General features: G+C 49.0%; 8 protein-coding genes across 8 annotated transcripts; 4 read left to right on the top strand and 4 right to left on the bottom strand.

The window, feature by feature from the left end:
- Positions 1–25: 25 nt before the first annotated feature.
- Positions 26–1,592, bottom strand: PADG_01966 (glutamine amidotransferase subunit DUG3; the record flags this gene model as incomplete). Its single annotated transcript, XM_010759355.1, has 4 exons — positions 26–360; positions 491–1,223; positions 1,330–1,425; positions 1,578–1,592. The coding sequence occupies 4 exons, from the start codon at positions 1,590–1,592 to the stop codon at positions 26–28; spliced, it is 1,179 nt and encodes a 392-aa protein (XP_010757657.1).
- A 972-nt stretch (positions 1,593–2,564) lies between these two features.
- PADG_01965 (uncharacterized protein) lies at positions 2,565–5,495 on the top strand (the record flags this gene model as incomplete). Its single annotated transcript, XM_010759354.1, has 3 exons — positions 2,565–2,862; positions 2,951–4,972; positions 5,062–5,495. 3 exons carry the CDS (start codon positions 2,565–2,567, stop codon positions 5,493–5,495), a joined length of 2,754 nt encoding a protein of 917 aa, XP_010757656.1.
- Positions 5,496–6,209: 714 nt separating this feature from the next.
- PADG_01964 (ribosomal protein S6) lies at positions 6,210–6,699 on the bottom strand (the record flags this gene model as incomplete). The annotated part of the gene is made up of 2 exons (XM_010758839.1): positions 6,210–6,561; positions 6,623–6,699. 2 exons carry the CDS (start codon positions 6,697–6,699, stop codon positions 6,210–6,212), a joined length of 429 nt encoding a protein of 142 aa, XP_010757141.1.
- A 745-nt stretch (positions 6,700–7,444) lies between these two features.
- PADG_01963 (glycine cleavage system H protein) lies at positions 7,445–8,270 on the top strand (the record flags this gene model as incomplete). The annotated part of the gene is made up of 3 exons (XM_010759353.1): positions 7,445–7,604; positions 7,684–7,746; positions 7,942–8,270. 3 exons carry the CDS (start codon positions 7,445–7,447, stop codon positions 8,268–8,270), a joined length of 552 nt encoding a protein of 183 aa, XP_010757655.1.
- A 543-nt stretch (positions 8,271–8,813) lies between these two features.
- Positions 8,814–11,297, bottom strand: PADG_01962 (ubiquitin-protein ligase TUL1; the record flags this gene model as incomplete). The annotated part of the gene is made up of 1 exon (XM_010758838.1): positions 8,814–11,297. One exon carries the CDS (start codon positions 11,295–11,297, stop codon positions 8,814–8,816), a length of 2,484 nt encoding a protein of 827 aa, XP_010757140.1.
- Positions 11,298–11,796: 499 nt separating this feature from the next.
- On the top strand, positions 11,797–13,267 carry PADG_01961 (Zn(2+) transporter ZRG17; the record flags this gene model as incomplete). The annotated part of the gene is made up of 3 exons (XM_010758837.1): positions 11,797–11,965; positions 12,032–12,129; positions 12,194–13,267. 3 exons carry the CDS (start codon positions 11,797–11,799, stop codon positions 13,265–13,267), a joined length of 1,341 nt encoding a protein of 446 aa, XP_010757139.1.
- Positions 13,268–13,882: 615 nt separating this feature from the next.
- PADG_01960 (uncharacterized protein) lies at positions 13,883–14,182 on the bottom strand (the record flags this gene model as incomplete). Its single annotated transcript, XM_010758836.1, has 1 exon — positions 13,883–14,182. The coding sequence occupies one exon, from the start codon at positions 14,180–14,182 to the stop codon at positions 13,883–13,885; it is 300 nt and encodes a 99-aa protein (XP_010757138.1).
- Positions 14,183–14,724: 542 nt separating this feature from the next.
- On the top strand, positions 14,725–16,928 carry PADG_01959 (uncharacterized protein; the record flags this gene model as incomplete). The annotated part of the gene is made up of 2 exons (XM_010758835.1): positions 14,725–14,928; positions 15,039–16,928. 2 exons carry the CDS (start codon positions 14,725–14,727, stop codon positions 16,926–16,928), a joined length of 2,094 nt encoding a protein of 697 aa, XP_010757137.1.
- Positions 16,929–17,097: the final 169 nt, after the last annotated feature.

Below are 17,097 nucleotides of genomic sequence, written 5' to 3'. Positions count from 1 at the left end.
ACCAAAAAAAAAAAACCCTTCCAAATCAAGCTCGAAGCTGAACCGGTCTGATCTTCTGGTCCAATTCATCCAACATGGGACCGTCATTATTATTAGGGCCCTGCGTGCCCCTTCTCGGGATCAAACCGGGCGTATCAGCAGGAGTAAAAGCTGCTGATATAGGCGGACTCTTGGAGAGGTTACTGTCCGGAACCACCGTGGTACCCGGTGCTTTGCTGACGAGGCCCTTGGAGACGGCGAATCCGGCGGAGCGGTCATGGTTTGGGTCATCGTCGTAGAATTCGTCAATGATCGGGTGGATAAGGACGTTTTGCTTGTGGATTGTGAGCATTGAGTTGGTGGGAACGGTGACCCAGTTATCTGTATAGATTGGTGGAAAATGGAAGGTTAGCGTATTCACTTTGTGTAATGATAATAAAAGACATAGGAAATAATATAGAGATTTAATAGGAGGAGGGGGGGAGGGGTGCTGTGGAGGAAGAATACTCACGTCTCTCAAATGTCAATGGCTCACTAGCCACCAACACAATATCGGCCCCCTTATCATGCCTCTCCATCTTGAAATGCCCCTTGGTCCGACCCTCCTTCCACTTTGTCCCAGACGAAAAATACAAACTCGCCGCCTCATCGGTCTTACTACTAACATACCTCGTACACACAACAGTATGCCCATCCGTAACCGCAAAATTCAGCAAACTCCTCCTCTCAACATCCATAACCCCACACCCCTCCGGAATCGCCGCAATAAACTCGTTAATCCTCCGAATCGTCTTGCCCATAACTTCCCTGAGCAGCGCGTGCCCAAAGCCCCCCTCGGGCGCCGAGCTGGGATCAACCCGCCCTTCCTTCTCCATCAGATCCAAAAACAGGGCGAATGCCCACTCGCTATCTGTCCCTCCTTTGACGCCCAGATACCACTTGTCAGCCAGCGAATCAGCCAGCTGCCGCTTGATATGCTTCCACCCGCCCAGATTGCCATTGTGCATCCACATGAGCGTGTTGTGCTGGAAGGGGTGGCAGTTGTTGTCGGCCAGGGCGCCTTCGGTTGTGGCGCGCACGTGCGCGAAGACGAGGGACGAGGTTGTTTTAGAGGCGAGGCGTTCGAGGTTCTCGCAATTCCAGGCGGGGAGGGTGGAGGTGAAGATGCATGGGTCTGGGCCCAGGGCAGGGGCGGTGTAGAAGCCTACGCCGAAGCCGTCACCGTTCACGGGGCGGCGGGTGTCCTGTGGGAGGGGGAAAGTGTTAAGATAAGGAGATATATTGGCTTCCCGACTTGTTGTTCTTCTTTTGGTGGGTGTTTTGAGAGACTGCAGAAGATGGGTGACTTACTAGTCTCAGGCGGGAGTCATAGGATTGGGTTAGGATGGAATGGCTTGGTTCTGTTATGAGCTTGCTGAGGAGGATATCGTTTCTTCCTTTGTATACCTGGGTGTAGGGTAGATGAGGTTAGCCTCTGGTTCGAGACCAGATATGAAGCAGGCGGGGAATTCAAGATCAGGCCTTGAATTGGAATGTGTGCATATATCTTCTGCAGCAAAGAGGAGAAGATAGGTATCTAATAAAGGGGGCATGCGTACAAGAAATCGACACATATTGGGAGCTCTCGCGAGCGGAAGCTGGTGGCAAGCGGGAGGAGCCGTCTAGATGGGCGTAAGGGCGGTCTGCGAAAAAGAAAGGCCGGTCTTAGGGGTGTAAGGTGGTCGCAGCCGTGGTAGGTATATTCCTAACCAAAAGGTGATAATTGATTTCCGGCTGAAGCGAGAGAGCTTTCCAAGTTATAGATATGCAGAGAGGTGAGGAGATATTTAAGAGATATTTTAGGGATAATTAGCTTGGAGCAAGCTTGGAGGGAGCTTGGAGGGAATCTCAAGAAGCGGAAAGGGGTATCACAGGCAGAACAAGCAGAGCAAAGCAAAAGGAGCAAAGAGAAATAAAGTAAAGGAAGGACGAAGCAAACTCATGTCGAACGACGCATGTTATATACTTCTGGGCTTTTTTTTTCTTTCCGGGGGTTTGTTGTTTCGAGTCAGATTTCGCTGTTGATCGCTAGATCCCACGTGACCAATGTCGCGATGTCACGTGATTAGCAGGTCGACACGGCGATTCAACTAGCACGTGAACTGGAAATGGATCGACGTGCGATGTACTCCGTATTGTGCGTGCTGTTGCGCAGTTTGAAGAGAGAAATTTAAAAATTAAAAACCAAAAAATAAAAATAAATAAATAAATTTTTTTTTAAAAAAAAAAAAAAAAAAAAAGACAAATGGTTGATGACTATCTGCATGTTGAGAGTTTGTGTCTGTGGGTCCGATTAAGTAAAGCGTAAACATCTGCCGAACTAGCGTGGTTCCTGCGGCTGACCTCGTCAGAAATCAAAGACTCTTGCGCCATCCATTCCACGAAGTAAAAGATCTGTTGTTTCAGCCCCATCCTCTCATCTGCAGACGTTACTGGAACCTATCCGACGGACGTTTCCTTGCTGTCGATCCAGGTATTGCGCAACCAAACCCAACCGATGTGTCGATTTCCACCACTAGGTACAACAAGTACATGACGAAAGCACGATGAGCGGGAGACTCTTCTCCCACGGCGCCGCCGTGCTGGCCAGGAGAAGCCTTCTGGCTCGCCAACTGCACAATGTCGGAACGAGGACCGGCGGTCTGCTACGCTCGCAGGGCGCGGTGGGTCTCCGCGGCATGCTGTGGCAACTCCGCGCCAATTGGATTCACAATGTCCCCGTCGCGCGAACCATCTCCTTCGCCCGTGTGCTCCCCAAGTTGGCTCTGAAGTTTGCGAGGATACCGGCGATGTTTGGCGGTGCCATGGTTGCTGGTCTGGCCTATATACAGTACCAGGCCGCCCGTATGTTTGTTCCCTGGTTTATCCGGCTCTATTGTTGAGATGTTAGGCTGTTGGATGCTGACTACGGAAACTCTTTGCTTGTTTACAGAGGCCGGGAATTATGCCCTAGATATTGTTAAACAAGCGGGCGAAACTGCGAGCGGAGTGGCACTAGGCATCTTCCACAATATCCAGGATGTCGCTGAACAGACGAATCGGGGGTGGCAACGGACAAAAGCCGGCGTTGAATTGCCAGAGTGGGCGCAGAAGATCCTCTGGTTAAACGAACAGGCGGAATCCGGGGGTGGAGGTTCCTCGGGAGGCGGAGGTGGCTCCCCGAAGGAGAGCAAGGCCGGTGCGGCTGCCGTGGCTGGCGTCGCAGCGGGCGCCGCACTGGACCATGACTCCGACGATAGCTTGGCTACCGAAAGGAAGAATGCGATCGACGACCAGATGATGATATTGACGAGGAAAATGATCGAGATTAGAAATATGTTACAGCGAGTTGGCCAGTCTAACGCGTTGACTTTGCCATCGATTGTGGTGATAGGATCCCAGTCGTCTGGGAAAAGTTCTGTTTTAGAGGCGATTGTTGGCCACGAGTTCCTGCCCAAGGGATCGAACATGGTAACAAGACGGCCTATTGAACTGACTCTGGTGAATACGCCAAATTCTCAGGATGAGTATGGTGAGTTCCCGGCTCTTGGACTTGGGAAGATTACCGATTTCAGTCAGATTCAACGCACGTTGACGGATCTCAATCTTGCGGTTTCGGAAAAGGATTGCATCTCGGATGATCCGATTCAGTTATCTATTTCCTCTCCCCACATCCCCGATCTTTCCCTCATCGATCTTCCCGGCTATATCCAGGTTGCTGGCCGTGACCAGCCTCCAGAGCTGAAACAAAAGATTTCCGATCTGTGCGACAAGTACATCCAGGCTCCTAATATCATCCTCGCTATTTCTGCAGCGGATGTGGACTTGGCCAATTCCACTGCTCTCAGAGCTTCACGACGAGTTGATCCCCGTGGAGAACGAACTATTGGCGTCATCACCAAGATGGACCTGGTTGATCCAGAGAGAGGAGCAAGTATTCTTGCTGATAGGAAATATCCTCTCCGACTAGGTTATGTAGGCGTTGTTTCTAGAATCCCTCATACAGCCGGGCTATTCTCCCGAGGAAGTGGAAACCTTACGAACGCGATTATCAAAAATGAAAACGCTTTTTTCAACAGTCATCCCAAGGAGTTTGGTGCGGAGTCTGAACTCTCCGTTGGAACTACCACTCTGCGAAAGAAGCTGATGCATACTTTGGAGCAATCCATGGCAGCAAGCCTCGCCGGAACTCGCGATGCTATCATCCAGGAGCTCGAAGAAGCCACTTACGAGTTCAAAGTCCAGTACAACGACCGCCCATTGAGCGCTGAGTCCTATCTCGCAGAGAGCTTGGACAGTTTCAAGCACTCATTTAAAGAGTTTAGTGAAAATTTTGGCCGTCCTCAGGTTCGCGAGTTACTGAAGAACGAACTCGACCAGCGTGTGCTAGATATCCTCGCGCAGAGATATTGGAATAAACCTGTTGATGACCTTTCCCCACCGGTCCCCGAACCAGATCCTCTCTCTGATCTCCCAAGAGCAGATCCTGAATCTCTATATTGGCATCGGAAACTAGACGCGTCCTCATCCGCCCTGACAAAACTAGGCATCGGCCGTCTAGCAACGACAACTGTAGCAAATGCGCTACAAAACCATGTTGATGACCTCATCGCTTCCTCGACGTTTGCCGCTCACCCATATGCGCAGAAGGAAATAGCAGATGCTACATCCAGTATCCTCAATGACCGGTTTTTCAGCACGAGCGATCAAGTTGAGAATTGCATTAAGCCGTACAAATTCGAAATCGAAGTTGATGATCTGGAATGGGTTAAGGGGAGAGAAAATATTGGGAATGTGTTAAAAGAAGAGTTGAAGGCTTGCGGTCATGCCTTAAAGCATGTGGAAGATGATATAGGAAAGCGGAAGTTGAAGGATGTTATGGGTTTTATTGACAAGGTGCGGAAAGGAGATACAACGATCGAGGGAGATGGTTCGGGTGGTGCGGGCGGATTCAGCGCTGCATTGCTGCAGAAAGGTTAGTAGTTTCCCCTCCCTCAACCTCGACATCGAATTTGTTTCGTCATCTTGTTCCCGAGACATCCATCTAATCCCCAACCCCACCAGGTCGCGAAGCCGTCTTCCTCCGCGACCGCGCCGATCTCCTAAAAATGCGCCTCCTGGCCATCCGCTCCAAACAATGCTCCACAAAAAGAAACAAATACTACTGTCCCGAAGTCTTCCTCGACGTCGTCGCCGACAAACTAACCGCCACTGCCGTTCTCTTCCTAAACGTGGAGCTCCTCTCGGAATTCTACTACAACTTCCCCCGCGAGCTCGATCTGCGACTGGGCCGGCACTTGTCTGCTTCGGAAATCGAGCGTTTCGCGCGAGAGGACCCGCGCATCCGCAGGCATCTGGATGTTATTCAGAAGAAGGAGATGCTTGAGTTGGTCCTTGAGAAGATTGAAAGTTTGAGACAGTTGGAAGGTCGGAGTAAGGCGGCCGTGCATCAGGTGGGACCGGGGAAGGAGAGGTCGAAGGGATGGAGGTTGTTCTAATGGAGATTCATTAAATTTCTTTTTTCCCGCGGTTTTTTGTTTGACCCTCTTCTCATTATTCTTTACGTTTACTACACTGCTTCCGGCCTTCCTGTTCACCTTCCCCCCTCCTCCTCCTCCTTCTCTATCTTTTATATAATATACCAGGATATTCAGATTGGACTGGCGTCGAAATTAGGAGGGATGTTGATGTGGGTTTTACTTTTTTCTTTGTCATGTTTTGAAAACTCTTCGTACACATCTTGTATCGTGCATCCATCATGACTGTGTTCTACCTAATGAATGGTGCCTATTTCACCTGCTTTTATGTATCATCTAGATGAAATGCCTCTTATTTCCCACTTTCACTTTTCTCTTCACTTCAGATGATGTATGTACTCATCTGAAAAGTCACCTTCAGTTTAAATACATGTTGTAGATTCTTTTTCTTGTGTTTATGATGCAAATTGCCAGTCCTTTCGATTCTATTTACAGTCTAGTTATCATCACACCAAGAGGGTTCAGTTATGAACTTTAATAAAAACAGAGCGAAAACTAATGAAAAAACGTCCAATTTATCTAATAATACAGAAAATCCTTATAAAAATAATCCCATAAACAGCTCAGTTTGTTAATATATCAGTACAAAATCAAAAAACGCCCTCCCTTCCCATATGCATACGCCAGAACCAAGCGCGTAAACCCACCACAACCCCCATCATCCGCTCCCTCCACTCACTCCAACCTCCGCACACTCGACAGAGGTACCTTAACCCCCAACTCATCCCCAATCAACTGCCTACTCTGATTCCACTCCACAGTGCCCCCGACATCCTTAATATCCTCCAACTTCTCACCCAACTTCACCACGGAGAAGCGAATCATGCGCGGATCGAGACCCAGCGTTCTGCGCACGGATTTCTGCACAGCCGACGACGAGTCAAAGCGCATTATGAAGTGGTAGCCAGTTGCGTATTTTGTTTGATGTTTTGTGGTGGGGCGGGGGAGGCGGAAGGGGCCCCAGTTTGTCAGGCCGCGGATTACGCCACCGCCGTAGAGGATTTGGAGGCCGGTTACGCGGGCGATTCTGATGGAGGAAAGGGGTTTGGGTCAGTTAGAATAGTTTGTTTGCTTTTTCTTTTCTGTACAAAGCAAGAGATTGATCTTGGGTTTCGGGTCTCTGATTTTTAGGGGGTCGAATATCCCAAGTCGGGCCCCTCGTCATATAGAGATGACAGTTGTTCGGATGGGAGAATTATCAAGAAGACATTGGCTGCTGGGGTAAGGCGGAATCCATATATACATACTCTCGAACCTCCTGGAGGCTGCCCGGCCGGACCTGTTGCAATGTAGGTTAGTTTGATATAAAGAATTGCCTGATATAGAGGATTGCGTAGGAAGAAGGGAGAGGGCGGAAAATATAGAGCATACCACAGCAATCAACTCGTACAACATCCCCTCTAGCTGTCCCGCCACAAAGCAGGAGATAAGAGAAGGTTTGGCTGGGGGCTTTAACTTGTGGTGAAGGTATTTCTAATGAGTTCAATTGTCGTATATTTGTATATCGGTATATATGGCTGAAAATAGCTGTGTCTTTTTTCTTGGTGTCGAAGCTTTTTTTCGGAGTGTTTGATAATGCCAAGCGTCTAGTCTTTTTCAGGACTAGCGGTTAATAGGATATGCCTCCGGTACAACACGATACAAAAACCGGCGCGTTTTCCCGCTGTTATCAAGGGAATTCACAGGTACCACTGTATCATACATTACTTACATCTCTCCGCCCACAAATTGCCAGCAACTGACACTCGACGCCGACTTCGATATTTGACATTGACTAGACGACTATACGGAGGAGATACTGCGACGTTCTTTATATCAGCCTGGACTCTCCTGTTCACACATTGACCAGTTGCTTGCTGCACTCCCATATCAGCCGGTCTACGGTAATAGCTGGTTAATTCCTGCCCATAATGTCTGCTGCCACCATTCGCATCCTGAATCCCCTCCGATGTGGGCTACGTGCCTCTTTTCCGAGAGTCTCCTCCCCAGCTCTGCGCACTGCTTCCTACGCATATAATTTTCGCCCGGCATTCCGGGATTCCAGAAGGGCATTCTCGCGGAGCTCCCTGTGTAGGTTAAAACGTATCAGGCTTATATAGAGGTACCATTGGGACGTGGGTCGGTGGCTGACTCTGTCCGGTTTTATCAGGGCAAGCGAAGAAGTATACTGAGCAGCATGAATGGGTAGAGCTATCTGAGGATGGAACAACAGGTTAGACACAATATTTTCTTTTCATATATGTGTTTCTTGGATTTGCATTCCGGACTTTGTTGAACAATTTGGATATTTAACTGCTTGAAATACAATTTTAAATACCCCAATTCAATTGCCCTCTTACACCCCCAATTCTTCCCTCCCCGCAAACAACATCGCAAATTACTAATCCCAACAAAAAAAATTACCCAGCCACAATCGGTATAACGGAATATGCCGCCAACGCCCTAGGTGAAGTCATTTATGCAGAGCTACCAGCCGTCGACTTGGAGGTCGACGCTGGCGAGACCATCGGTGCCGTCGAGTCTGTCAAGTCCGCGTCGGATATCATGTCCCCCTTGTCGGGAACGGTCATAGAGGTCAACACGAAGCTGGAAGAGTCGCCTAAGATCATCAATAAGAGTCCCGAGGAGCAGGGGTGGTTTGCGAAGATTAAGGTTGTGGATGAGACGGAGTTGGAGAAGTTGATGGATAAGAAGAAATATCAGGCTAAGTTGGAGGAGCAGAAGGTTGATGGGTAGAAGGGGTTGCGGGGGGTTGAAGTGGTTTGGTTGAGGAATTGGGATCTGAAGCAGTTGTTTGGGGTGACTGTTAATATTTGACCTATTGTTCTTCTAGATATGTATGAATGTATGCCTGCTTATTTGCTGACGTTTCAACATGTCAAAGGTGTTGTGATATAAGAACTCTTTATTCATTGTTAATATTTGCACGTGTTGTTGTATTAAAGCTTTGAAAGGCGAGGGGGTTATACATCGATCCTATATGGGTTGTCAGAGGACTGTATTGAATTTCGCATGGATAGATACCACAACAGCAGATGCTGTTCTGAAGCAAGCATATAACCTTACGAATTAAAAATATGTCTATCTCATGAAACTACCTGTACAAAGTTCAATGCAATGAACACCAATATCAATCCCAACCGAATATTTACAACATGCATCCAACCAAATAGAACAGAACAAAAAAACATATACGTAGCAGTACACCCATAACAACCCAAACCCAAACCCAAAAGACGGACAGCTTACTCGACAAGCGTTTCCAAAACTATATAGATTCTAAATCGGCGGCAAATTCTCCCGACAAATAGGGCACTGCAGCCTCAACCGCATCCAGCTCTCCAAGCACGTACTATGAAATATATGTCGGCACGGCGTAACCATATAAGCACGTCGACTAAGCAGATTCGCTGCACCCTCCGCAACACTGGAGGGCGCAACGCCCGCCCCAACACCGCTGGGAGCAGTGAGGACAGGCACGCTAATATCCTGCATGCATATGGCACAGTCGAAAAGCCTGTTCTTGCGATCCTTATCCTTATCCTTGCCGCTGCTGTCGTTCGCGCTACCCTGCTTGCCATCGTCCCTAGTGACGCTGCTGGGAACTGCTGCATTACCCTCGTCACCACGCAGGTAGCCGATTGGCAATGTGCCTCCGGCTTCGATATCTTCGCTAGACCCAGAAGAAGAGGTGTCTCGGAGAATCGGGTGGTAGTCGTACGCTGGCGGCGCCCAGCCGTGGGGGACGAAAAAGCGCGGGCCAAGCAGGTCCTGTGCTGCGAGGGTGATTGTTTGCAGCCACACCCATGCTGTTATGGAGAGGATGAATAGGGGATCTGGTTTGATGAATAGAACGTTGCCGGGGATGGCGTAGAAATAGAGGAAGGGGAATAGTCGGATGACGCTTTGGCCAACGACGAATTCATAGGTAAGTGCCTTACGGCAGTTTCGCATTACGTTACGGTGGATCTGTGGGATCCAGAAGGAAAGGTAGAGGAAGGATATGAGCTGGCCGTACATGCGACTCAAGCGTGTTGGCCAGAATAATGCCCACGATGAGAAGAAGAGGAGGACAAAGAGGAGGAAATAGAATCGTGAGTACATGGCTCCCGTATCGTTAGCAGCTGAGTCACTGGTTGTTTGGGTTGTGGGAGGATCCGCAGTTGCTTCTGGGGACTCATCCTGGTCTGGTGGTAGGATGATGATGGGTGTGGCACCTGTATCCACTGGGCGACTGGTTGTTGCTGAAACTGGAAGTGATTGTTGTGGCCCGGCTGCGCCACCTCGGGTAGATGATGATCGATCGGCGTCCCTTCTCTCGGGGGCTTGAACTGCCCACACTTCAATCTGAAACTTCATCGCTAGGAAGCTGACGGAGAAGAGTGCCAAAAATGTAGTCGCAGTGAGAAGCAGGAACGGGGCTTCTTCATATAACTGCATCAGGATAAATGAACCGAAAAGAGCATCACCCATAGACATCATGGCAATCGTATAGAAACTGACACGGCTCCTGGTAGATGGCGTTGATGCTTCCTTCATCTGTCTTATCAGTAGGGAGATCTGTGAGCATAGAACGGCTGCCATGATCACAACTAGACGTCCCGCATGTTTCCTGTATTGCTCCTGTTTTGGTCCGGAGAGGTACAGTCCGTCCGACGGAGAGTAAGATGGTGATCCCTTGTTTTCCAGCACGAATCCGCAGTCAGGAGAGAATAGCGTCAGAGACATAGTCATCAATGGTGGAGAGGGTACTGGAGCACCTGCTGGGAAGCGTAGTTCGTCTTCGATCAGTTTCAGCACAGGTTGCTGGGCAATTTGACCATCTATCACTACTGGATGTTGCTGAAGATACACAATATATTCGCACCTTGGCGCGGCAAATGTCACTGTGCTTGGCCCATGAGGGAGAGATGACCAGGGCAAATAATCTACAGAGCCGGTTTTCTTCTCCGCCAAAGTTTCGGTGAGTGACATATTCAGCAACTGACGAGAGAGCTCAAATGTATCGTTGGTAAGAGCGAATTGAGGCAGCGCTAACAGCCCTGCGAACTTTTCGCTGGTGGTGCTAAGAATAATCCCACCTGACGACGGAAAATGCACTCCGAATAGCCGTATGAAATGACTATCCCCCAGCGACTCGTCAGTATACAGTGTCATATCTGCTCTGATTTCTCTTGCACGGGCATCAGCCAAGGCCATGCCCTTCCCATCCTCCTCTTGTAAGTCAATCAAAAGAGTCCCATGGTCCGCAGTTATATTATGAGCAAATTCACGAGTGAAATAATCATGTCTCAGCATGATAGCCGTAGTGTTTAACTGCGGGCGCTTTTCAGTCTCAGCACCCCGCCAGCGCACCCAGTCACCCCGAATCTTGCCGGTCACATTATGGTATACGGGAATATGAAGTTCCGAGGAATTAAGATCTGACCGAAGTGGTCGTGTTCGCCATCCAATCGGTTGTTGATCAAGAAGGCCAGAACGTTGGAGGATAGAGTATAGTTGGTCTCTGGTGCGCTCCTTAACGACTGGGAGCAAACCCCATGCATAGCCATCACCCTTGGTCAAGCCTCCTAGAGGAAGCCATCGATCCGAAGCGTTGTCCAAGTCGCCATATCTCGAGCTATTGAGGAGTGACAGTGTCCGCTCCTCTGTTTTCTGCTGGCGGTGCTCCCGCTCGAAGCCGATGGTTGGCGGGCGTGATTCCGGTGCAGACAGCAGGAAGAACAAAAGGACGAAGAAGAGAAGGGCGCGGCGGGTTTCCATGAACTAACTGCAGAAAGTTGAGCCATAGAAGCTCAACCGCATCCAAGTATAGAGTCCATTACCAGAAGGGTCTGGCTGATGTTGACTAATTTGCCTTTTGCGTCGTGTTGAGGGCTAGCGTTGCAGAGATGTTACGACGGTTTCGACGTTGTGGTTGGCAGCAATGGAAAAGGCGGCCAAGAATGGCGGAAGCCCTATTTATTTAAATAAACACTCCCTTTTTGGCGTAGACATGAACAACATACATGGGATGCATATATAAGCAGTTAACCATCTGAAGAGACAAGAACAAGAAACAAGACATTGCAAAACAATTTGATTGACATACAGACTTTACCTGTCAAATGGAGGTAGGGGATAATGTATCCTATGGCTTTCTCCCTTCTGTTTAAGAAGGTTTTGCTAACAAGATACTTCCGAAATCCGCAGTCTTGTGAATAACCAACCCTCCACCCTCCATTTATTGCTAGATTGCCTAGAGGGTGATATACAGTCAATCATGGCAGACACATTGCCGCTGCCTGTTCCTCCTCGAACTCCTACACCACCTACGGATGACCCTTTGTCAGATCCAGAGGGGTTTATGGTAGTGCGGTCAATGGACACCTTTCGCGACAGAGATACTTTGTCTCCAATGGTAGACAGCTTCGCTGCGTCCGGGACCCTAGGTATTGCTTGATATGCCCCCGCGGATATTCGTTAATGCTTGTTACCAATCTATGTGTATCCCCCAGATCCGTCCCGGAATACGACGAATGGGTCATCCGAAGACATGCAAGGGCCTTTTAATTTCAAAACTACCACCCTTGCGAAGAGCCCTGTTATAAAATCGGTATGACATCAACCCCCTGACAGCTGCAACCCAAATTTAATAGCTGACCGATTACATTGATAAGAACATGGGCCAGAGACGTGGACATAAATACAAACATAGCAGCGTATCGCACCAGATATTCCTCGAACCCCCACCAAGGTCTCCAATGCCTTTACCGAATTCTCTGCCTATTCCAACATGGAGAGAATGCCTCGGGAGCATGTCCACCGACCAGAGAATCCGGTTTTGGTGGAGTGTATGCCACATGGCTGTAGCTGGATACACGCTAGGGACTGCCCATGGCTCTATGACAATGACGGGACTCTCACATCTTATACTCTTCGACTCCCTGGGTGCCATGCTCTGCGTCATCGTCGACGTTCTAGGAAACTTCGAGGTCTGGAAGCGGTCCAGTATTCGTCATCCTTTTGGCCTTGAACGTGCAGAAGTCGTTGCAGGATTTGCTCTGTCCGTTCTGCTGTTTTTTATGGGAGGGGACCTCATCTCACACATGGTACAACATTTGCTGGAAAATTCAGCAGGCCATAAAGCGCACAAAACCCACTCTAACGGACGAGTTTCGCCAGGCACTGTCGATATCACAGCTTTGCTAGCTGTACTAGCTACGTTGATATCTGCAATTGCGCTCAAGAACCACGCAAGGATTGGCAAGGCTATGCAGTTTGCCTACATCGAATCGTTGCCCTCCATCCTTAGTAACCCGGCGCATTTTCTAACTCTTTCATGTTCATCTCTTCTTCTCCTGCTGCCGCTCTTATCGATTCAGCTATATCTTTGGTTGGACCGAGTCCTCTCGCTCACTGTTGCCATCTCCATGTGCGTTTTGGGTGTTCGTTTGGTAATGGCACTTGGATCCATGCTTCTGATGTCTTATTCCGGTTCTGGGACTTCTTCTGTTCTGAGAGATATATCCACCTACCCTGCGGTGATTGAAATTGAAGAGGCAAGATTTTGGCAGGTTCACTACGGCTTGTGCATAGCATGCATTAAGCTGCGAGTGGCTGGCTCTGACGAAAGCTTAGCCAAGCTGCGAGAGAGAACAGTCAGCATGATAAGAAATCGCCTAGGTGGTGGATACGGCACGGGTGGTCAGAAATGGGAGGTCTCTTTGCAGTTTAATGTTGGACAGAGTTGAGAGCACCGTCGCCCTAATTTATTTTTTACTATATACCCTTTGATGTAGTCGAAATCTAACGACAACGACATTGTCTGAAATGTCTTGTTTGAGCTGTCCTCACTTTTTCTCCTATTCTGTGTTTACTCTAGTATTCAGACATATTTGTTATTGCTCCTTGCAGCTGAGGATCGTTGACCCTAGTTCTCATGTGTGGCCTAATAACCGCCTACTTGCAATTGTAGCAACCCGAAGTAGTCTAAACTGAGCCAAATACAAATGCATAAAGGATACCTCTGGAACAAGAAATTAAAGAATTTTATAGAGGTTTGAATTGGTTTTAAATGACTTTAATTTTTCCTTATTGCTTATCATGTACAATACAATCCACAAATCTAGGTCGTTCCCTGCAGATGGCGGATGAAGGCGCTGTTTATTGTAAAAAGTGATGCTGATGAAAGACTCCTCCATGATAGTAAATCAAATAGAAATATTTTAAACATCCGCCATCTTCCGTTCCTCTTGTGTCACCCAAAGGAATACCCAGAACCTTTTATTTATTACAGTCGATTCGAACCTCGTCGCCCCGTATCACACAGTCAGATTCGAGATATAAGTAGTCATTCTTTCAATTGCTCACGATGCGGTTGCAAAACCATTACTCTCGTCCGCAGCCTCTCTCTCTGCTCTCCGTTGCCGCTTTTCCAATAAACTCTGTTTTCGCTCCGCCAGGATGGCCAGCTGTCGTTTATCAACGCCCTCGAGCCAATATCCGAAGCTACCTCCAACGGTGGCGAATAAAGGATACACCCATAGCGTTTGCTTTTGGAATAAAGGACGCATTTCGATACCAAGCTGCCAGAAGCGGACGGCAATGCCTGTAAGCGCCCAATTAGCATGTTTAAGGAGGTCAATGACTATTCCAACAAACGACATAGAAAATGGAAACTGTTGTCTTCGTAAAATTCATGCATTCATAGATGAATCACGAAGCAGCTGGATTCGTGCTACAATGAAGGGAATGCCATACCGAAGCCGCTCCAGAACAATACTTTGTGAAGAGGCATGGTGAATATTTGTGGCGAATGCCGGGCGCGGGAATCGGGGACACTGAGACGGGTTATTCCGTGGACAGGTTCCAGTGGTAGACGTGCCCCTCGCGTCTTAGGATCGAAGAATTGACCTCACAGAGACTGTGTAGCAGGTGTCTTGTTAGAAGAAGACAATTGTCCTTCAGAATGTTTCTTGTCGCGGGTTAAAGTGACGAATGTTTGATGTTGAAGTTCGGCAACAGGAAAATCTTTCTGCCGAGCAGCGATTACCAACCATCGTTCACATTTCGCGATATTCACCAACCACAAGTTTATTTACGACAACACGCGGGAAGTGTTTATGAGAGCGGGGAGCTAATCACAATTTGGTCATGTGAGAGCTCTCCGGTGGATATCTGGATACCGTCTTTGTATGGGCAAGCCATCATGGCAGGCTCAGATGTTGAGATGACTGGCGTCAAGCGACCAGCAATCGACCTCGAAAGTCTACAGCGCAAGAAGTTCAAAACGTCAGATCTGCCTTTATCCGCTGCACAGCGAACGACGATCGATGGCCTTCTCTATGCGTTTAAGAAAAAAGGTGGTTTCGACTCGGTTCGAAAGAAGATATGGGCTGAATTTAGTGAGAGTGTGAGCATCTCGATCCCTTTGCACGCCACTCCATATCTCTCTACTGCATCCAAGGAGGTTTTCAAATGTCTAAACATACAGCTAACTCCTACATATTCCCTTGCCTACAGGAAGCCAAAAATTCTCTTACATCATCTTTGATTGAAATGGCTGAATCTGAAATTGACCGTGATCCCTCCCTTTTGTCGCGTGAAAGAGGAAAAGCAGCAACTCTGATAGAGGGTGCCGTCGATCGCAGTGACCTTTATAAGAACGTTGAAAGTGCTATCGATGCGATATCCTCTAGCCATTTGGACTATATCCTTGACTCCCTACGCAGTATCAGGCGACAAGAAGTTGGCGAAGAAGCGGCTGCTCTTGAGGAGGAGAGGGGTAGTAGGACAAACGAACACTACGAACGCGAAGTCAAGATTAAGCGGCAGGAAAGAGAGTTAATATGGCTGAGAGAACTTGAGAAGCAGAAACAGCTTGAATTGGAGATGGCTAAGGCCAAGGCTGAAGAGCTACGGCAACAACGTGAGCTTGAGAAACAGAGGGAAGAAGAGGAACGGAAAAAGAAGCTGGAGCTGGAAGAGAAGCGCCGGGCAGAAAGAGAAAAGCTTCGGGAAGAGAGGCGCCTTTTGGAGGAGCAGAGGGAAAAGGAGAGAGAGGAGCGTTACGATCGAAGAAGGCGAGAGCGGGAGAAGGAAAGAGAAGAGGATCGTGAGAGAGACCGTGAGAGAGACCGTGATCGTGTGAGAGATAGAAATAGGGTCGAATCATCACCTCGACATTCCCGACACCGTTCCATGACCCCAAAAGAGCCTACACCTGTGATCGTTGACGAGAAATCATTGGAAGACGCAGCGTTGGAGCTACTCCTGAAAGAAGGGAAAGAGTTGGCTGAAAAATCGCGCCAGAAACCAGAGTTCGACTTTGAGCAAGCTGAAGCGCTTGAAAATGCACAAGCTCTGCAGCAACAGCAGCCACAGCAGCCACAACAGCCACAACAACAACGTTCACGCCAGCCTTCAGTAACAGATCTGAAGCCTCCTCGCGCGGATCAGACCCGCACACGTGTCGTGCCGTCTCGACTGAAAAATGAATTGACTCCAGCCTCTGAACCTTCTAAACTTATACGTAACGTAAACGAGGATCGTCGTGAAAGGGATAGAGATCGCGACCGTGACCGTGACCGTGACCGTGACCGAGACCGAGACCGGGATCGACGGCGTGATGATCGTAGCAGGTCCAGAACACGACGCTCCTCACGATATGACGACAGGGATCGTGAAATGGATCTGTACAGACCTTCAACCCGGGGTAAATCGGATCGAGATGAACTTTCTCGCACTCGTGGAAGAAGTAGACATCGCAGTAGGAGCCGTAGCAAATCCCTTGCACGAAGTGGCGAACGAGAAAGGGATAGGGATAGGGATCGAGATAGGGATGAACGTCGCTATCGCCCCAGGGATTACTCACGAGGCCGTACTCGATCTCGGTCAACTAGGCGTCGACGGCACTCACAATCCCGTTCCCGCAGCCGCTCCCGCACTGCTCATCGGACTCCTGGAGATCGGGAACGGGGACGGGACCGGGACCGGGATAGGGACCGGGATAGGGACAAGGATAGGGAAAGGGATAAGTCTTATTCTCGCCCTGACTGTCGATCCAGGTCTCGAAGTCCACCCGATATTGATCGCTATGTACCTCCTACTAGCAACCGTAGTCGAACACCAACGAGACGACGTGCGAGGACACCAGATCGTGACCGAGACCGAGACCGAGACCGGGACCGGGACCGGGACCGGGATCGTGATCGTGATCGTGATTGGGATCGGGATCGGGATCGGGACCGTGATAGAGATCGTGATCGGGACCGTTACCGAGATATAGATGACCGGCCTAAATTTCATGAAGTTGATCGATACATTCCTGGAGGTTCTGGTAGTGCTAGCGCTACGGCCATTGCCGACAAGGATGATCGGAGGTCAAGTAGGCGGAGGAGCCGGAGCAGGTAATAATGCGTTAAACTTTGCTTCTTTTGTATAATATTCGTGTATGGATTATGGTTACTGCTTAGAGATGGGGACGGGGATGGGGGACTGACGGAGATATTGTTTTTTCCATGTGTTTTTGACTCTTCGAGTGGACGTGTATGGTTATTGGGATAAAGGGGACGCCAGAGCT

The sequence above is a fragment of the Paracoccidioides brasiliensis genome, assembly GCF_000150735.1.
Source record: "Paracoccidioides brasiliensis Pb18 unplaced genomic scaffold supercont2.2, whole genome shotgun sequence".
In the NCBI taxonomy this organism is placed as follows: Eukaryota; Fungi; Ascomycota; class Eurotiomycetes; order Onygenales; family Ajellomycetaceae; genus Paracoccidioides; species Paracoccidioides brasiliensis.
This window is presented reverse-complemented; position numbering and strand designations above follow the sequence as displayed.